This window comes from Amblyomma maculatum, chromosome 10 (genome assembly GCF_055883805.1).
Source record: "Amblyomma maculatum isolate TAMU_Amacu chromosome 10, ASM5588380v1, whole genome shotgun sequence".
In the NCBI taxonomy this organism is placed as follows: Eukaryota; Metazoa; Arthropoda; class Arachnida; order Ixodida; family Ixodidae; genus Amblyomma; species Amblyomma maculatum.
Genome location: NC_139353.1, coordinates 148,102,827 through 148,123,577, shown reverse-complemented (window position 1 = coordinate 148,123,577; position 20,751 = coordinate 148,102,827). Strand labels below are relative to the sequence as shown.

General features: G+C 45.1%; 1 protein-coding gene across 1 annotated transcript in view; it reads left to right on the top strand.

The window, feature by feature from the left end:
• The window catches only part of LOC146177688 (thiopurine S-methyltransferase-like), an 86,156-nt gene extending 70,447 nt beyond the window's left edge, over nucleotides 1–15,709 (top strand). Inside the window, exons 4-7 of the mRNA XM_084581617.1 lie at nucleotides 1,395–1,447; nucleotides 11,753–11,827; nucleotides 14,843–14,928; nucleotides 15,648–15,709. Coding sequence (XP_084437743.1) covers nucleotides 1,395–1,447; nucleotides 11,753–11,827; nucleotides 14,843–14,928; nucleotides 15,648–15,709 — 276 coding nt within the window. The remainder of the gene's footprint in view (nucleotides 1–1,394; nucleotides 1,448–11,752; nucleotides 11,828–14,842; nucleotides 14,929–15,647) is intronic.
• Nucleotides 15,710–20,751: the final 5,042 nt, after the last annotated feature.

Genomic DNA, 20,751 nt, shown 5'->3' with positions numbered 1-20,751 from the left:
AATGTTTAGAAAAAATGGCTAATGATTACTTAATAAAACTCCCCACGTGGTTGCAAGCCAATAGTATAGGCCTAAATGTAACAAAAACTAAATATGTAATTTTCAAATCCGTCAGTAAGCGACACCTTACCTCTATTAGCATCAAATATGAAGGTATCCTGCTGGAGGAGGTCTCTGAGCAGAAATTTCTGGTGGTTTGTTTCTGCAGTGATCTTTCGTGGAACACCCACATCGATAGCCTTAAATCTGATTTGTCACGAGTGACAGGTTGCCTTTATAGAATTCAACACCTAATCCCATCTTGGATGAAACAAGCTCTGTATTACTCTCTTTTCTACTCAAGAATAACCTATTGTATATTAGTCTCTGGCACAACTACTGATCACAATTACAAAAAAAAATAATTACTTTACAGAAGCAGGTATTGCGTATATGTGAAAATTATCATGATGAGAAACATAAACTAAGAACTCGTCTATCCTTTCTGAAATACAGTATACTCAAGGCAGACGAGGTTTACTACTTTAAGCTGCTGCACTGGATACATAAGAATCGTTTACATAACACTCCTACATACAGAGTAAGCTTGTACGCAATCAGGGATCCTAAATAAAAGATGCCTATAACCAGAACAAATTGCGAGCGCCAAACACTGTCCTTCCAGGTAAAAAAATGCTCAATAGAAGAGATATCCCCATAAATTATTATCAACCCTTTTCTGCATTCAAGAAAGATTGTAAGAGATTTCTTTTGTGTAGTGATATTGCATACTCTCAGTAATATTACTCCGCCCGCGCATGCTTTAGATGATTTGTTGGTCAATTTTTCATTGTTTCCTTACCAGCGAGTTATTGTACTTAAATTGTTTGTCCAGTGTAATCTGTAATTGACTGTGTATTTGTTTATTTGTCTGATGGTATAAATGTAAAAAAAAAGGGAAAAATTCACCTGTCTGGTATAGGGTTTTGAACTGTGTATATTTAACTTTCATTATTTTTGTATGCCTGTTACACTCATCGTAAAATTGTGCCTATTAAGTGTGTTCATTATATGCATACTGTACCTACATATAATTCTTTTGCACACACTGCGCACAAATGTCACTATTGTTTTGTTTCTTTCCTTTTACGTCCTGATCAAGGCAACGGCTGTGTGCCAACCTGCCGCAATATTGTATTTTCGATGCTTACTGATCGTGTAGCAGGGGGCTGAGGCCACGTCAGGCGACCGCGCCTTTAGCCTCAGCCTCCTTTTAGGCAAATGCCTAAGAAACAAATAAAGAACGAAATTCTAAGTAGCGGTAGCGTATCAACGTTGCACAAAAGAAATAAAAATATTACCTGGTCAAATATGGAGCTCCTTTTTATTTTGACATCTCGTTTGTTTCTTCTTAGACGCCCGACCAACGGCTGCGGATTTTCGTTTGCAATATTTTCGACTTCAAGAGGTAAGACGTTTGAAAGAGAATATGCTTGCCAACATTCCGTTTATTCCAGTCGAGCCCGACGTTGCAATTCTGATGTTTGTTTTGTGGCATGTGCGGCAGCAGTTTGAATCCCCAAATATTATCGTGGCTACATGCAAGTGTATGGAAAAGTGCACCAAATATAATTTTTATCGCTATATTAAAGGTATTTTCTTCTAGAACCAGTTTTTTCTTTAAAGTATGCCCTACTTTGTTGACACGAGCTGGCCTAAATTTTCCTTCTCGTCTCTTTACGGATTGTTGTTATTGAGAATCGATGCTTTCCACTCGCAAGTGATCATAACCCACACCAACGTCCAGGAACACAATGAACGTCGCACCCTCGTTTGATTGCGTTGCGAGACCACAAAAATACAAAAAAATTGAATACTGGGAAGCATCTATGCCGCCATCAACACAGGTGCTACTTCGAGTTCCGAGGCGTTCTGCCTATTCTTTCCATCATTGCTCCTGAAGATTTTTCTCAACGTTGCACAGCAATTGCATTTGTTTGAGGCATTTGTTTGTTTTTTAAAGCGATAGCTTCACCATGCTAGGTAAAGGTTTCGCTATGTGTTTCGTTTGTTTCCACGATGACAATATGTATTCCAGGAAATAACAAGAAGAATACGATTGGGATGGAGTGCATTTGGCAAGCATTCGCAGATTATGACTAGCAGCTTACCGGTATCGCTCAAGAGGAAAGTATACAACAGTTGCATCTTGCCTGTACTCACCTATGGGGCTGAAACGTCGAGGCTAACGAAGAGAGTTCTACTTAAGTTGAGGACAACCCAGAGGGCTATGGAACGAAAAATGGGAGGGGTAACATTAAGAGATAGAAAGCGTGCAGAGAGAGTAAGAGAAATAACTCAAGTTACCGACATTCTAGTGGAAATTAGAAGAAGAATGGACATGGGCAGGACATGTAGTGCGAAGAGAGGATAACCGATGGTCGCTGAGGGTAACAAACTGGATTCCAAGGGAAGGAAAGCGTAGCAGGGGGCGGCAGAAAGTTAGGTGGGCGGATGAGATTAAGAAGTTCGCTGGGGTCAAGTGGATGCAGTTAGCACAGAACCGGGTTAAGTGGCGAAATATGGGAGAGGCCTTCGCCCTGCAGTGGGTATAATCAGGCTGATGATGATGATGATGATGGTTCCAGCTTCTGAACCACAGTCAAGGTAATGGTGAAAGGTCAATAATAAAAGTCAAAATGAGACATTTAGAGGGGTGAGTTACATAACGGGAGCGGTGTGTGTCAGACGTGATCGGTGCCATGTGACTACAGATGTCAAGCCTCGAGTATGTAAGGGAGTGCTTCCGGCCAGCGCCACGCCATAGAGCCAGAGGAGGAGCATAAATAATGTAAAAACTAATGGCTAAGAACTTGATGTTTTACCTGGCATAGCCGCGTGAAGCTATCGCGATATTGTGCCATCCCAGTTACGGCTCGAAATCTTGAGCGCTTGTCATGATGAACCATCCGCCGGCCACATGGGGGTCAGTCACACACTGGCAAAGATTCGGCTGAAGTACTACTGGCCCAATTTACTACCATCAGCACGGAAATACGTTGCAACATGCTCTGATTGCCAACGGCGCAAATCTCCTCTGAGGCCAGCTGGCTTTCTGCAGCCTATAGCACCCCCAAAAACCCCTTTTCAACAAATTGGCGTAGACCTCCTCGGTCTTTTTCCGAAGTTGTCCACTGGAAAACGGTGGATTGCGGTCGCGACGGATTACTTGACACGATACGCTGAAACTGCATCACTTGCAAGTCGTACTGCTGCTGAAGTCACCGAATTCTTTGTCCACGACATAGTCCTGCGTCATGGCGCTCCTGCAGCTATCGTTACCGACCGTGGTGCTGCATTAACGACTCACTTCACTCAGGCTGTACTGAAGCTCACGCACGCCAGCCATAGACGAACAACAGCCTACCAGACAAATGGCTGGGTGGAACGCCTCAACAGGACCTTGACCGACATGCTTTCCATGTATGTTGATGTCGAGCACAAGGCATGGGACCAAATTCTTCCATACGCAACATTCGCGTATATTACCGCGCAACAAGAAACGACGCGGTTCACTCCGTTTGCATTAGTCTTCGGTCGCCACGTAACCACCCCCTGGATGCTATGCTACCTGTGGACATCCCTGACAGTGAGACTGAACTTGACTTCGATGTCGCAACTTATGTTCAGCGCGCGGAAGAAGCGTGGCAGCTTGCCAGACAGCGTATTCTCCGCCAGCAGCAGGTCGATGCTGACCGCTACAAACTTGGACGCCGCTACGTTACCTACAACCCGGGCGACTATGTGTGGGTCTGGACGCCCGTTCGTTACCGCGGGCTGTCTGAATACTCCGAATACAATATACTCGGTTTAACCAAAGCTAAAACAGCCAATTGTTGCTATCACTATAGGCGACATCGGAAAAGAGAGCGCGGCTGCCCGCAATGTCGCGCATTTTACATTCTGGTGTCAAACGTGTCGACACTAGAATATGCTATGTTAACCGTCTGCGCTGTACCTATGAGTTACTGTATGCCCGCTCTTCCTGTCATGCCTATTGCATACAACGGTAAACAAACATGAAAGTGGCTCTACGCAATTCTCCGAGGCAGCTATTTGCGGCACTTCAACGCGTGGAATGCCACTGAGTTTAAATCAAAATCTCTCTTAATTCGCTCGTTCTTAAGGCTTTTAACCAGGTCAGACAAGAATGGTATAACGCAAAGTAAACCACGCCGGTTGCTTGCAATGTGTCCTTTGAGATGCTTGGAGTGATGACAGTAAGTTAGAACGCATTTTGCCAAGAATAGTTTCTAAATTTTAAACATTAGCACACTTTATCTGCTTGCGAGCTTTCAATACCAGGAGTAATAGCAGATCACCGATTCAAAGCCCAGATCATTAAACATCGAGTCAATTCATGATCATACTTCCCGACTTATTATCTATCATACTGGAGCTAACACAACCAATTGGAGGCAATTGTGACCCTTACTGGTCTTTCCTAAGTTACAAGCCTGAAAAATGCCCGCATAAACTTCTCTATGTCATTTTGCTATGCAGCGCTTTCATGCACTAGATTCGAATGCAAAAAAGGAAACACCTCAATTGCACAGCAGATAAACAAAATGTGTAGATTTCCTTGGCTGTTCACATTCCCTGAAATGTGTGCATATGTCGACCATTAGTGCAGAACAAAATACCTTTTTTTTTTTATTTTGACAGTCGACTGCCTGACAAGATGAATATGTCTACGCTTAAGATAACAAGCGCTTTTCATTAACTCTACAAGTGAAACCAAGCGAAATAGCTGAATCTTCTAACTTGTATAATTGCCACTTATGCTCAACGTTTTTAAAAAGTGAGCTGCGAATCATGACACAACATCGAAAACAAGATATTTCTTTATTCTTTTCATGAATGGCAACCAAGAAGTATATAATTATTATTCCCTGTCTTCTTGGTCTTGCTTTTAGCAAGAATAAGACTAGCTTAAGGAGGAAAAATGTGTACATGCATAATGAAATTATTGAGATTAAAATTCTGCTCATACATCGGGGATAGATTGCACAAGATCTTTTGAAATTAATAGGGCTCTTATATGCAAACTTGTGCGTTCCTGTATTGAATCTACACGATGTTGAGGTTATTAACTGAAAGTAGTACCTACGAGTCTATTTACACGAGAAGCAGTTTATAGAGATACAGCCCGAGCTAGTTCCTTCCGCAACCCACAAAATGCAAGAGATTTCGGAGAACTCATTTCCTGCCTGCTTGGCGGTGCAGTCGTTTTTAAACATCCTCTATTTTGTGCAACTTTCTCAGTTTTGGTATTATATTTGTTCTAAGGGTAGGGGTTAATAGTAGGGAAAATGGAAACACCTTTGTTCTGGAATAGGTTTAGTGAGGATGATGATGATGATGATGTGTTGTCGTCTTGCTCCACGTGTATCGAATGTATATGAGGTGATTTTTGATTCTGAAGACGTCAAAAGGCTGCTTTTATGTCATTGTAGGACGAACTGACTAGTGAATGCTCCATCGTTATCCTGTGAAGCCTAAAAAAGCTACTCTCTCTACACTATGAAAGTTCACCGCTCGCAGGCCAAAGGAAACGTTGCAGTCCCAACCTATCAAATACTTTTTCTTCGAAGTGGGAGGGCGTAGGCTGGAGGAGACGCACCCTCGCACCTGCTTTTGCCGGTAATGCAGGATGCTTTCAAGAGGATTCTCCTCGTCAATCTGCTATCATTGTGAAACGCAAGCGTGGTAAGCGATTGTAAGCGTGGGGATGATTGTGTAAGCGACCGTTCAGTCAACCTTTATGAAAAAGAAGGCAGATTTATGAACTGCGCATGAGATTATATATGACGCTTGAAAGCATATAAGATGTGTTTCCTTCCATATGAATTTCAGTCGCGAGTCTGCGCTTGTTGGGGGGGGGGGGGGGGGGGGGGGGTGTACCCTTCTCGTCCTTGTTTTGTGTGTGCGCAGGATACCTTGAAGCTATCATTGTTGTCGTTCACTTTCTGGCCACTTAAGGACCTCGACAATGAATGCGTGGCTGGGGAGCAAACAGTTGGGTGCTAATAAATTTAAAACACCGCGCTTAATACTAAGATCTTGCGAAACGACCCGCATGTATTCTACTGTTCAGCATATTGCAAGGGTGGCGCCTCTCATGCAAGGAGGATGCGCATATGCGAAATTTGGTAGGTTGCCCACCTATCTTTAGAAGCCACCACTCTGTTGGTCATATTCATACTAGGTTAAATACAACTGTGATAAAATGTTGGCGAGATTATATTTAGGAGGTCAGGGCCAAATTGTGAGGTTCACTCACCTAAATGTGGAAGTCACAACAGAATTGCAATATTCTAATTAGGTTATAGTCAAACTTTGTACAAATTCGAATAACGCCAAACTTCAGGCGTCCAGGGACGTTAAATGATTGGCACACCCAAATTTGCGGGGTAACCAATGAATTGACCAAATTAAGTTAGCCATCAATTTTTGGTACATATGTGAGGTCAGTGGTAACACGAAGAGTGGAGCTACTTGTTAGGATATTTTCTTAGAGACATCTCTAGACACAGCGAATGAGCAAATAGAGATTTGTATACCGATGTATTTTCTGAGCAACACAAGAATGCTAAAGTGACAGTAGCATACAAACCCGGGAAAAAGATAACTGAGGAAATTATAGGCCTATCTCAACATTACTAATATTTTCAAAACCTCTAGAGAAAAGTGCATTTATAAGACTTACTACTTTCTTTTAGGTAATATTGAAAAGTGACAACTAATGCTAGGACTATTCGTGAATTTTTTCAGGGCGTTTGACAGAATCAATCACAATATCGTACTAGGGAAATCGTCTTGCTATGGGTGTTGGTGGGACCTCTTTTTATCTCGTGTAAAGCTACTTGACAAATCGATGTTAAGGAATATGTGTTGGAAATGAAATGTCCATACTACAAAACAAAAAAAGCATGGCGTACCTGACGGAAGTATTCTTGGCCCACTGCTTTTCAATGCTTAAGTTAATGATCTTGTATCTTTCGATAACACCATAAATTACGTTATATATATGCCGACGACACCAGAACATTCTTTACAGGAAATATTGCACATGACCTTGTTAAAACCGCAAACATACTCTTAAACAAACTATGTAAATAGTCAAACGCAAACAGTCTAAAATTAAACTGTTCCAAATCAAAAGCAGTTCTCTTTCATGCTAAACAAACTAATGCGTGCATTACTCAGCTGAAGTGCAACAATACTGAAATCGAAATTTCTTCCTCAGCAAAAACACTAGGAATCGTTTTCCATGAAAATATGCTATGAGATTCTCACATAGCATAACACAACTAAACTGTGTAAACCATTAGGTATGTTGAGAAAAGTGCAGCACGTTTTACCCTTCCCTCAAAAGCTAAAGCTCCGTAACACGATGTTTGCATATCATCTGAAATAGTGTCATTTGGTTTGGGGTATTGGTACGAAGAAATCAATAATATAGGTTAGTTACATTACAAAAACACGCAGTTCGAGCAATTGCAAACGCTCTACACAATTCCCACACTTCTGATCTATTCCGTAAATACAATATTGCTAAACGTCCTACCCTCTACGAGCATCAGTTGTTAGCATCCCTGAAATCGGAAATCCATAAAAATAAAACAACATTATGGGCTGCTGCCAACTTACAGTTTAACATGTCATCTCGTTACACCCGCCATCATGAACATTGACACATTCCACGACCACGTACAAACTATGGTCTCCAGATGATTCAAAACACGCTGCCATGTATACTGAACAAATACAAGCTAACGGACAAGCAGCTGAGTATTCTAATCAAGAAAAAAATATTTTAAATTACTAACCCGTACTGTACAATCTGACTATTTTTTGAATTATATCATATTTTCCTTCTTTTTTTTTCTGTTTGTTGCCTATTTGTCTTCGTATGTATATTCTTTTGCTAATATGAAGTTGTTGCTACTTGTTGTTCTTTCTATTATATATGTTTACCGAGCTTCCAAACTGTCATGATTGCTGCCATGTTGTTTTGGGAGACGGGGCCAGTCAAGCTGCTATTGATGCAGCTTTTATCCCGTCACCCTGGCCACATCCTGTACATCCCCTATACTTGTTGCGTGAACTAATCTAAAATTGAGACGGGACGAGCACTGATTCCGTCTTCTTATTTGTCCGTCGTGTTTACTGCTGTTTCTCCAAAAAATGACACGCGGGTACAGAGAATCAAATTTTGGTTGCAGACCCATGAAAGGTGATTGCCACTATTGAGATGGCCATTCTCGAATTAGATTGCGCACCATTATTGGTGGAATCAAAATTTGGTAGTTCAGATGGCCACTTTTGGCAGAAGTTGAACGGCATTTTCTCGAAACCCTTTCTGCAAACACCTCCGGCGGACACCTGTTTGCACCATCAGCTTTGAGCTTACACAGTAAAAATTAACCACTTGACACAGCGCAGAAGCTTTCTGACGCCTTGCATTTATAACGTTTTGACAAAAACTTGTGTCAGTGTGGAGCTAGCTTTTTTTTTCTTTTTGCTGCAATGTGCTGGAAAGAATGGCGCGGAAAAAAAAATTCTACTTCACCTGTTTTCTATATCACCGTTGTTCACCTTAGGTGCCCTCGTCAGCTTTACAGAGAGACATCCTGAGGAGGCTTCGTTTGCAGCGAACATGCGACACGCCGTCTAACCGGACACTCAAAACGTTTTATATTGTTTTTAAGTGTAAGGTGTAGGATCCAGAATAAAATTTTTCCGCCACGTTGCACTTTTTATCTTGATACTGTATACCTGATTTCACCTAGATTTATTTCATATGTACGATTTCATTGTTCTCACATTCCTTTTGTATTGGGCAGACGGAGTAAATGCACAGAAAAAAAAACCCGCTACGATATAGGCGAAACTAAAGGGAAAGAGAAATGCGCAGAGGTTTGGCTATGATTAAGATATGCAGAGTTGTGTTTACGATAGGTTGTAGTGGTTAAACTGTTAACAGTTTAGTAAAGTTCCAAACTAAAGAAGTTCTAAAAAAAAAGTTCTAAAAAAAGTTCTAAAAAAGTAACAAAAATGTCATAAGATTTTGACAACCCTGCAGTGGCCACAGTATTGGAGAAGGTCAGTTTACATCCCCATTCCAAAGAAAGGCAGCACCAAAGATTGTTCCAACTACCACACAATCGCGCTTATTGCGCGTGCTAGCAAGGTGATGTTGAAAATCCTGCAAGGTAGGCTGCAGCAGTATGTGGATCGGGAGCTTCCGGACGTGCAAGCTGGGTTTCGCAAGGGTAGAGGAACTAGAGACCAAATTGCCAACCTTCGCTGGATCATAGAAAAAGCAAGAGAGTTCCAGAAACCCATCTACTTCTGCTTTATTGATTATGCGAAAGCGTTTGACTGCGTAGATCACAGCAGATTGTGGCAAGCTCTCCAAGAGATGGGAGTTCCAATTCACCTCATCTCTCTCCTAAGGAACCTGTATGAAGGACAAGAGGCCACAGTCAGAACGGGCATGGTCTTACTGATTGGTTTCCGATTGAGAAAGGAGTGAGGCAAGGCTGCATACTGTCGCCCTGCTTATTTAACCTATGTGCAGAGTGCATCATGAGGAAGGCCGGTTCTTCAGCTGGAGTGAAGATTGCTGGAAAACGTATCAACAGCCTTAGATATGCGGATGATACCACTTTAATGGCAGAAAATGAAGTGGAAATCAAGAGACTTCTGATGCGCGTACAAGAAGAGAGTGAGAAGTTTGGGCTTAAACTGAACATTAAAAAGACAAAGATCATGGCGTCTTGCCCTATCAAGTCTGGAGCGTCAATGGACAAGAAGTGGAAGCTGTGATAGATTTTCTCTTCTTGGGCGCCAAGATTACCTCGGAAGGAGACTGCAGCCATGAAATTAGGAGACGCCTGCTTCTGGAAAAGAGAGCAATGGTTAGCCTTGACGGCCTAGTAAAGAGCAGAGACATTAGTCTGCCAACCAAGATCCGTATAACTCGTGCTATGGTCTTTCCAGTTGTGATGCATGGATGCGAGAGTTGGACTGTGAAGAAGGCTGACCGCCGAATGATTGATGCGTTTGAATTGTGGCGCTGGCGGAGACTGCTGAGAGTTCCTTGGACTGCCAGAAGATCAAATTAGTTGATATTGTCGACCATAAACCCTGACTGCTCATTGGAGGGTCAAATTCTAAAGTTAAAGCTCAGCTACTTTGGTCATCTGATGAGAAGAGAGGAGTCGCTGGAGAAAGATTTGATGTTGGAAAAGGTTGAGGGTCGCCGGAGAAGGGGTAGGCAGCGAACGCGATGGTTAGATGGCATCCTCGAGGCACTGCAGATGAAGTTATGTGATGTTAGGAAGATAGAGACCGGAAAGCGTGTCGTGACATGGTCCATGGGGGCACGAAGAGTCGGACACGACTGAACGACTGAACTGAACTGAAAGTCTAAACATTTTTGAATGGTTTCTCGAGGAAAGGAAAGGCGCACTTTTGATATCTCTTCTTGGTGGACACATGCAATAGCATATATTTGGGTATAGATATTTGTCGTCGTTTCTAATCTCTGTTTCACACTTGCCCCCAACTTGACTAGCAGAAGGATGCTTAATGGAACGCGAAGTGGTAACACAACACCCTAACTGCTGCACGGAGAACGGCTACGTCAAAATGTTGAAACGGAACCAGATAAGGGTTTTGTTGCCGCTAGCCAATAACCCTTCCTGAACATGCCATGCATGAGCCAAGTAATAATATAGTCAGTGCTAAATGATCAAACATATTCTAGAGATATTAAGAATAGCACTAGGAGAATCCCTATTCCGTGGTGCAAGGAAGGCAGTAGGAGTATACCTAATTAATATACGGGAATAATACACCTGTGCGATCGCTTTCCATTAAGATATTATATATAAAATGAAGACGTAATGTCGGGAATAGTCGCCTTGCTCAGGGACTGATGGACGTTTTCGGCAAAGGGCTCATGTAACTGGTCAAGTTCTCAGTTTGACAAGAGCCACACTGTACCTTCGATTGGCACCTGTTACTGTTATCATAGAGTTATGGAGCGATTCTTAAAATGTAGGCTTTTCTATGTAAATTTGTGCCGCCTGTTTAAGAGACCTCTGCAGACCCTCTCTGCACAACCTGCTATAGAAGTCTCGCTCCTGATTCGAAGGCAGCCGGTCTGCTTTAATTTATAATCTCTATGATTTAGTGTAGGCGGGCTGTGAAGAAATGCAGACATACAGGGAAGCCACCGATTGGGGATTTATTACGAGGCAGCGCACGAGGAAAGACATAGACAGGAACAGGCACAAGCGCTGAACTTACAAATAAATTTTATTCAGGAGCCCGTCAGAATAAATACGTTGTGGTTGTTGTATTGTGTTTGTTTTGTTCAAGTTAATTCATATTTATTCGGACACGCTTCTGAAAAACAATTGGTTGGAAGTTCAGTGCTTGTCCCCCTTTCTGTCTGTGCGTTTCCCGATGCGCTGTATCATAGTCAATTAATCACACCTTTTAAATAGTTGAGGGATTGTTTCAATGTTATGGTTGTCTATTCTTGTTTTGTTAATTTCAGTAGTACGGAGTTATCAACTTTGTGGGCACAGTCCTGCGCATATCTCCAGAATTACGGTCGTAAATAATTTCCATGTCTTCAGTGAACACCAGAGGAATTGTGTACCTTATCACTTGCATACTTTGGCTACCTCAACAGAGAATGCGCCGGACCCATGGACATCGTTTGGGACAGATCTGGTTTCACGGCAATCCCAGAACCAGACAGAAAAAAGTGAGTCTTACTAAAATTTGATAATGGTCCCGGATTTTGAACGATTCAGACGTATTCACCACGTACCTTTACCCACTTTTTATTAGAGCAGAATATATCGATGTCTTGATGTTGCACTCCTATCTAACCCCAAAGATAAACGAAAATGTGCTCTACGAACATGAGTTATAACGCGAAAGATAAGTCGGCCCTTTCCTTGACAGTCTCGACTAAAAGGTAAATAATTTTAATTTAAAAGGTTTAAGTAACAGTGAAATATCACGCTCACAGAATTTTTTCAGGAAGGAAAAAGAGTTGAACGAAGAGTTGAAAAGCACAGCATGCGAACCAGTAGAGCAAGCCGCGTTTACGCATAAGATATTTTGCTGGGGCACTTGTACTGTTTCGAAATGATTGTTGGTTGTCCAGAGGTCATTTGAAAGCATTTGCTCTAAATCTGAGATCTACACTCTCATATTCAATATTATAGGTTGTCTCTGCCCTCTCTCCCAAATGAGAGCGGTCAAAAAAATGTGTGGCTCGCTTAGTTTCTGCCTTTAAATATATGTCGTGAATAACGCGTAACACACGAACGACATTTCACGAATTTTAATTTTTTATTTGTTTTGTTTAGTATACTTTTTATTTTTAATTTATTATCCATGGATACTTAGCATCTACAAACATTGGCTGATTCTGAGCAGTCTCACATATCAAAAGGCATTTTTAATTTTTTTATTTATTTCTATTATTTATAGATCAATAGCCTACTCGCAATTTTAAATTAGTAATGATTTAACATTACTTTTCATTCTAACCACTTTGACACCGCCTAACAACCTTTTCCTAGCATTTAAAGTTTTACAATTATATAAGTTACGTAATTGATCAAAACCACAATAAACCTTCTTAATTAGCATCATCAAGCAATAAATTTTAACGTAACAATTTTGGCGCATTTGAACTTTTTTAATTTTTTATTGCTTTCAATTGTTCCAATAAATTTTCAGTTACTGAAACTAAGAGTTTTGACTTAGCAACATCAAGAGGTGCCTTTTTATTCCACTATTCTAGCACCTATATGAACCATTGTGCTATTGTGCAGTTTTTCTGTAAAGAAAATTATTTAAACAATCGTATTGCGCACTACAAGCTTTATAAATCAGCACCCTAAAGCACTGGCTTTTCATTCTGACCATTGACCCTTTTTTTATCCCATTTCTTCCTATTTTTCACTACTTTCAATATTTAAATTTTTGATTGACACTTCACACTAGGTATTCTTGATAATACTATTTGGATTATGAAGATTTCTGAGAGTTTTGACACATTTCAATCCCCTGTTTGCAATCGCTCATTTCTTCAATGAATCCAATTAAAATGTTTCTCTTTAATTTTCCAAAATTTATGTAATCCATCAACTAATCAATTAGCCCCGCCTGGTTGGCACATTGGTTACGGCGCTCTGCTACTGTTCCTAAAGAAGCGAGATCAAATTCCGGCTTTGGCGGCCGCTTTTCGAAGTTGGCGAAAAGCTAGGCGCCCCAGTGCTGTCTGAGGTCAGCGCACGTTAAAGAACCTCAGTGTGATATCTGAAAAGACAAGCCAACACAAGACAAGACAAGGGCTATATACAGGGTCTGGAATATTTGGGTGGCGGGTTTTAAAAAATTCCTATGCAAAATCTACTACCCCATTCGCGATGAAACAGCGTTCACAAAGTAGCAAAATATAGTCTACGTTATCTGATAATTGATTCAACATCGGTACTTGCCTAGATGTTCCGAAATCAAGGAAAAACTGCTCTCAGTTACGGCACAATTTTCGCAGAAGAGTCGAAAAGCTATTTCGACATGGTGCGTCACCTGTCGGGCAGCGAGGCAAGCGCGCCAAAGGCCGGGATGGCGCTTGCCTCACTGCTAGACAGATGACGTACCCTGTAGAGGCAGCTTTTCGACTCTCTTCTGCGAAAATTGTGCACGCCATCGAAAGCAGTTTTGTGCGTAAATTTGTGCATAAATCTGTTAATACTGACACTGTTATCAGGATAGCATTTCAGCGCAGCTCATGAAATTAGTTGCCACTGCCAGCGGTGCTCAAACGTGAACGGTCGAAAATATTCTCTTCAGCGGTCACTGTAAGCCGTACACCTGGAACGAAGGCCGCAAGCATTCTTTAAAAAGAGTAATTATTAGTTCTTTTACAGCCGCCATCATCCGATTATCTCGTATTTCTCATCTTTAGCTCCCGCCCTCGCTCCCTGTCAGAGGGTTTTCACTTTCCTGCCTGACTGCCTAGCTTCTAACATGCATCTGCAAGTCGGAATCCGATTCCTTCCTCCTACGCATTTTGTGGAAGGCGTGGTGTCTGTAGGAAGGCTCCAAGAACGGCGCAGTCCACAGAATGGTCACTGAGTAGGGACTCCGCGTGCGCGACGACAAAACGGCCGAAAGAGAAGCGCTCGGCGAGCTGCTAGTACAATTAGTGGAGAGACAGATATATATTTTATTGATAGCAGAAGATGTCTGCCTGGTGTTCTTCTTCAATCACTATTACTAGACTCCGTCCATCCTTGATCTGTCAGTCATAGACGGACGAGTTGATGCCGTCATGGTGGTTCACGTCACCATCGAGGAGTGGCGGCCAAAGTAGAAAGAAGAGAAGGACGTGGCTTTCGATGGGGAGCACGAGAGAGCTTTGATTTTTAGCTGTACTGCGTCCAAAAAGCCCATCGCGTAGCATTCTTCAAGGACTGTCTCCGATACCTCATCGAAGCACTGGGCTTGTTTGCTTAAAATGTGATACCCCGGGCAGTAGACCATAAAGAAATTCGCCTTCCCACCCCCACAAAAGACGAAAGATGTTGGCCATTTCTCCCTTATCTCCACTGAAAAGCACTGCTGCACATGAAGAGCACACCTTTCAGGGCCTTTTATCAGATCACATTGTTTTAATTTGCACATTATATATTCGAAAAAGCTTTGCACTCACGGTAGGACGTGCCAGCTTTGAAATATATGTTTATGTTCTCTTCAGGTATTCCGCTGTGATGAAGTCCCTTTTGGCCCCTGGATACTCGTATGCGCTGTGGACGGTGGCCTTCGATGCACCCTGGCATAAAGGTGAGCGCCGTCTTTGCTTGTGATTTGTTTCATCTCGACATAGCGGGAACTAACTTTAGATTACCAACTTGCCCAAGCGTCCGCATTACACAGCCTCAAAAACGCGGGGCTAGACCATAAATGCAAGAAAGTAAAATATGTGATTTAGTTCCATGGAATGCGTAGGCCACCCTGCCAGAAAAATAAAATTATTTGTGCTCCCAGAGCCTTAATAATAGCATTCCGTTTCTGGTGTCCTTAAACGACAAGGCCATATTATCTATAAGGCTTGCTTACCGCTAGCAAAAAGAAACGGAATAAAGAATCTGGCAGCAGAACATTTTAAACCCCTGTCAGCGCAAGCTGCGCTGGAAGTACATTTCCTTTTAATATTGACCAGACCATAGCGGCTGGAATGTTCCATGCTTTCCGACATCTGTCAACAAATCCAGCTTCGTTTGTTTTGTTTATTTTTTACCCGAGCGTCAAGGGCAGACAGGTTCTTTAAAGATGCATTGCCATGGACTTCATAGGAGGAGCTAAGCGAATACTTTTTGAGGAAAAACAAACAAAGCACACGTCACTGTTTGCTTGTTCAAGCACCCTTTCTGCGGCGATTTGAGGGAAACCTTGATTAAACTGTCACATTTGCCGTTCCTTGTTCATACTGCCTTCTGAAAGCCAATGAGCGGGATAAAATGGCATCCTAAAAATTTGTCACGTTTACTTTCTTTCTGCAGTCTCGCCACGAAGCACTGACGAAGCTGCCGTGCGGGAAAATTTTGGTAAATGCACGGTTTGATTCAATCTCATTGAAATCCATTCTTTTGAATTTGTCATGCTTAGCATATGCTATCGTTCAACCGCAATTTAAAGTGTATTCTCTCGTGTAATCATAGCTTCAATTCATTAAACAACATCTGCATAAAGAGGTTTAGCTTTAAGCTCACAGGGCTAGCGCTGTCATGGTTTCACAAAGATACACGCAACAGGGATGATCCGTTGGTACGGGTTGATCGTGGAAAGTACAGCGTGAAAACAAATAAAGGACGGAAAGCAACAAAATAACTCCCGTTACTCTTCAAGAGGCCAACAACAGCTACAATCGCTCTTTTGCTTTCTTTTCGTCTCTCACCGGTTTTTGGGCTTTACTTATTTCCACATTGTAAAAAGAGAAGCCTTTTTCTTTGTTGTGGTAACGTTTTTGCTTCAGCCGCAAGTCAACGTTTTTTTTTTCTTTTGCAATATGTCAATCATTACATTCTAATTTGCTTGCACGCTTCGCACATAGGGCATAGCTGTTATCGAGCGATACGTTGCAGCATCTGGGTGAACCATTGAGTATTGTGATGGATGCTCGCCGTAATAGTCCAGCGCTGGTTTTGAAAAGTGCCCTTGTGCCTCGTACTCAGAGGAGATTTTTATGTTATCTTGTAATCGCTATGAGGTTAGTGTCGACGCGTCTGTTTTTGTTATTTAGTTTTAATTTATTGCTCGGTCCACTTTGCAACGCGTATTATGGATGCACAAGAATTCTCCTGAAAGTAAAGTGACTGGTCATGGCACTGAGCAAGTAAAAGTGCGATTTGAAACCGGCTTAGGCGGATGACGGAAGAACCTTTAGCTTCACAATGTGACGAGTTCACCGGCTAGTGGTTAGAGCGCCCGTCTCGGCTGCGGGAGGTGGTCAGTTCGAAACCCACCGCCGGACACCCACCGGTAAAAATGGGTACAAGTGTCCCCCGGCCTGGTGCTCGGCTTTTACAGGGGTGTGCGTTTGGGAGAAGCTCCGTAAACCCCGCTGCGCGCCCCTCCTCCGCAGTGGGCCCAAACCCAGTTTCGAACCTCGCAGCCTGCAAAGGTGGTTCTGTTTGTCTTGCAAAGGTACTTCCTCTGACCCTCACCTGAAGTGCTCCCTTAGAGCCTCAGCTGCAGCAGTCCTAAAAAAACAAAACATGGTAGAGCATCCGCCTCGCATTCGGGAGGTACCGGGTTCGATCCCTGGTGCCGCCGGTTACCCACCGGTTTTTCAATGGGTACAAGCTTTCCTCCGGCCTGGTGCTCGGCTCTTCTGGGGTGAAAGGCTTGGAAAAAGGGTCACATAATGGACTTATTGTCCGATTGTCTCGGCTGCGGGAGGTGGTCAGTTCGAAACCCACCGCCGGACACCCACCGGTAAAAATGGGTACAAGCGTCCCCCGGCCTGGTGCTCGGCTTTTACAGGGGTGTGCGTTTGGGAGAAGCTCCGTAAACCCCGCTGCGCGCCCCTCCTCCGCAGTGGGCCCAAACCCAGTTTCGAACCTCGCAGCCTGCAAAGGTGGTTCTGTTTGTCTTGCAAAGGTACTTCCTTTGACCCTCACCTGAAGTGCTCCCTTAGAGCCTCAGCTGCAGCAGTCCTTGCGCGGCAACAGCCCATTATGTGGCCCTTTTTTTTTTTGGTTTGTTTTTTTTAGGACTGCTGCAGCTGAGGCTCTAAGGGAGCACTTCAGGTGAGGGTCAAAGGAAGTACCTTTGCAACACAAACAGAACCACCTTTGCAGGCTGCGAGGTTCGAAACTGGGTTTGGGCCCACTGCGGAGGAGGGGCGCGCAGCGGGGTTTACGGAGCTTCTCCCAAACGCACACCCCTAGAAAAGCCGAGCACCAGGCCGGGGGACGCTTGTACCCATTTTTACCGGTGGGTGTCCGGCGGTGGGTTTCGAACTGACCACCTCCCGCAGCCGAGACGGGCGCTCTAACCACTAGGCCACGGCTGCGGTTCGATCCCTGGTGCCGCCGGGTACCCACCGGTTTTTAAATGGGTACAAGCTTTCCCCCGGCCTGGTGCTCGGCTCTTCTGGGGTGAAATGCTTGGGAAAAGGGGTCACGGCCCAAATAGTTGCACCGATGTGGCAGTGATTCGTTCCGCCATCGGACAACAATAAGTCCGCCTTGCGCGGCAACAGCCCATTATGTGGCCCTTTTACTGCTCACACAGTTGGGCTTCGAAGGCGCGGGCTCCTTTTCCAAGCCACGAGCCCTGGTAAGCCGAGCACCAGGCCGGGCCGTAGCTTGTACCCATTTGAGAAAACCGGTGGGTGTCCGGCCGACAATGGGAGTCGAACCCACTACCTCCCGTAGCCGAGGCGGGTACTCTACCCCGGGGCCACGACTGCTGGTCAGTTCGAAACCCGCCGCCGGACACCCACCGGTAAAATTGGGTACAAGCGTCCCCCGGCCCGGCGCCCGGCTCTTTTAGGGGTGTGCGTTTGGAAGAGGCTCTGCTAACCCTGCTGTGCGCCCTCGGGGGCTTAGTTTCGAACAACCATGGCCTGCAAAGGCCGTGCTGAAAAAAAAAAAAAGAAAAAAAAACCCTGGCTGCGTGGCCTTGTGGTAGAGCATCCGCCTCGCATTCGGGAGGTACCGGGTTCGATCCCTGGTGCCGCCGGGTACCCACCGGTTTTTAAATAGGTACAAGCTTTCCCCCGGCCTGGTGCTCGGCTCTTCTGGTGTGAAATGCTTGGGAAAAGGGGTCACGGCCCAAATAGTTGCGCCGATGTGGCAGTGATTCGTTCCGCCATCGGACAACAATAAGTCCGCCTTGCGCGGCAACAGCCCATTATGTGGCCCTTTTTTTTTTTCGTTTTGTTTTTTTAGGACTGCTGCAGCTGAGGCTCTAATGGAGCACTTCAGGTGAGGGTCAAAGGAAGTACCTTTGCAAGACAAACAGAACCACCTTTGCAGGCTGCGAGGTTCGAAACTGGGTTTGGGCCCACTGCGGAGGAGGGGCGCGCAGCGGGGTTTACGGAGCTTCTCCCAAACGCCTAGTGGTTAGAGCGCCCGTCTCGGCTGCGGGAGGTGGTCAGTTCGAAACCCACCGCCGGACACTCACCGGTAAAAATGAATACAAGCGTCCCCCGGCCTGGTGCTCGGCTTTTACAGGGGTGTGCGTTTGGGAGAAGCTCCGTAAACCCCGCTGCGCGCCCCTCCTCCGCAGTGGGCCCAAACCCAGTTTCGAACCTCGCAGCCTGCAAAGGTGGTTCTGTTTGTCTTGCAAAGGTACTTCCTTTGACCCTCACCTGAAGTGCTCCCTTAGAGCCTCAGCTGCAGCAGTCCTAAAAAACAAAAAAAAAACAAAACGAAAAAAAAAAGGGCCACATAATGGGCTGTTGCCGCGCAAAGCGGACTTATTGTTGTCCGATGGCGGAACGAATCACTGCCACATCGGCGCAACTATTTGGGCCGTGACCCCTTTTCCCAAGCATTTCACCCCAGAGGAGCCGAGCACCAGGCCGGGGGAAAGCTTGTACCCATTTAAAAACCGGTGGGTAACCGGCGGCACCCGGGATCGAACCCGGTACCTCCCGAATGCGAGGCGGATGCTCTACCACAAGGCCACCGCTTCGGTGGCCTTGGGAGAAGCTCCGTAAACCCCGCTGCGCGCCCCTCCTCCGCAGTGGGCGCAAACCCAGTTTCGAACCTCGCAGCCTGCAAAGGTGGTTCTGTTTGTCTTGCAAAGGTACTTCCTTTGACCCTCACCTGAAGTGCTCCCTTAGAGCCTCAGCTGCAGCAGTCCTAAAAAAAACAAAGTGGTTAGAGCGCCCGTCTCTGCTGCGGGAGGTGGTCAGTTCGAAACCCACCGCCGGACACCCACCGGTAAAAATGGGTACAAGCGTCCCCCGGCCTGGTGCTCGGCTTTTACAGGGGTGTGCGTTTGGGAGAAGCTCCGTAAACCCCGCTGCGCGCCCCTCCTCCGCAGTGGGCCCAAACCCAGTTTCGAACCTCGCAGCCTGCAAAGGTGGTTCTGTTTGTCTTGCAAAGGTACTTCCTTTGACCCTCACCTGAAGTGCTCCCTTAGAGCCTCAGCTGCAGCAGTCCTAAAGAAAGGGCCACATAATGGGCTTTTGATGCGCGAGGCGGGCTTATTGTTGTCCGATGGCGGAACGGATCACTGCCACATCGGCGCAACTATTTGGCCGTGACACCTTTTCCCAAGCATTTCACCCCAGAAGAGCCGAGCACCAGGCCGGGGGAAAGCTTGTACCCATTAAAAACCGGTGGGTACCCGGCGGCACCAGGGATCGAACCCGGTGCCTCCCGAATGCGAGGCGGATGCTCTACCACAAGGCCACCGCTTCGGTGGCCACAAGGCCACCGAAGCCACCGAAGCGGTGGCCTTGTGGTAGAGCATCCGCCTCGCATTTGGGAGGTACCGGGTTCGATCCCTGGTGCCGCCGGGTACCCACCGGTTATAAAATGGGTACAAGCTGTCCCCCGGCCTGGTGCTCGGCTCTTCTGGGGTGAAATGCTTGGGAAAAGGGGTCACGGCCCAAATAGTTGCGCCGATGTGGCAGTGATTCGTTCCGCCATCGGACAACAATAAGTCCGCCTTGCGCGGCAACAGCCCATTATGTGGCCCTTTTTTTTCGTTTTTTTTTTTTTTTTTAGGACTGCTGCAGCTGAGGCTCTAAGGGAGCACTTCAGGTGAGGGTCAAAGGAAGTACCTTTGCAAGACAAACAGAACCACCTTTGCAGGCTGCGAGGTTCGAAACTGGGTTTGGGCCCACTGCGGAGGAGGGGCGCGCAGCGGGGTTTACGGAGCTTCTCCCAAACGCACACCCCTGTAAAAGCCGAGCACCAGGCCGGGGGACGCTTGTACCCATTTTTACCGGTGGGTGTCCGGCGAGAAAGCGAAGCCAGTGCGCGGGCATGAGCGTGTACCCCTGTTTCGTAGCTGCATCGAGAACACTGGACAAACCTCGGTACAGTGGTACGCGGTGAAGTGTTGTAATAACCAGGAAAAGTTGCCTACTATAGCAGTCGTCATGATGAAAGCAATGAGGAGAAGAGCTGCTTGCGAATGTTC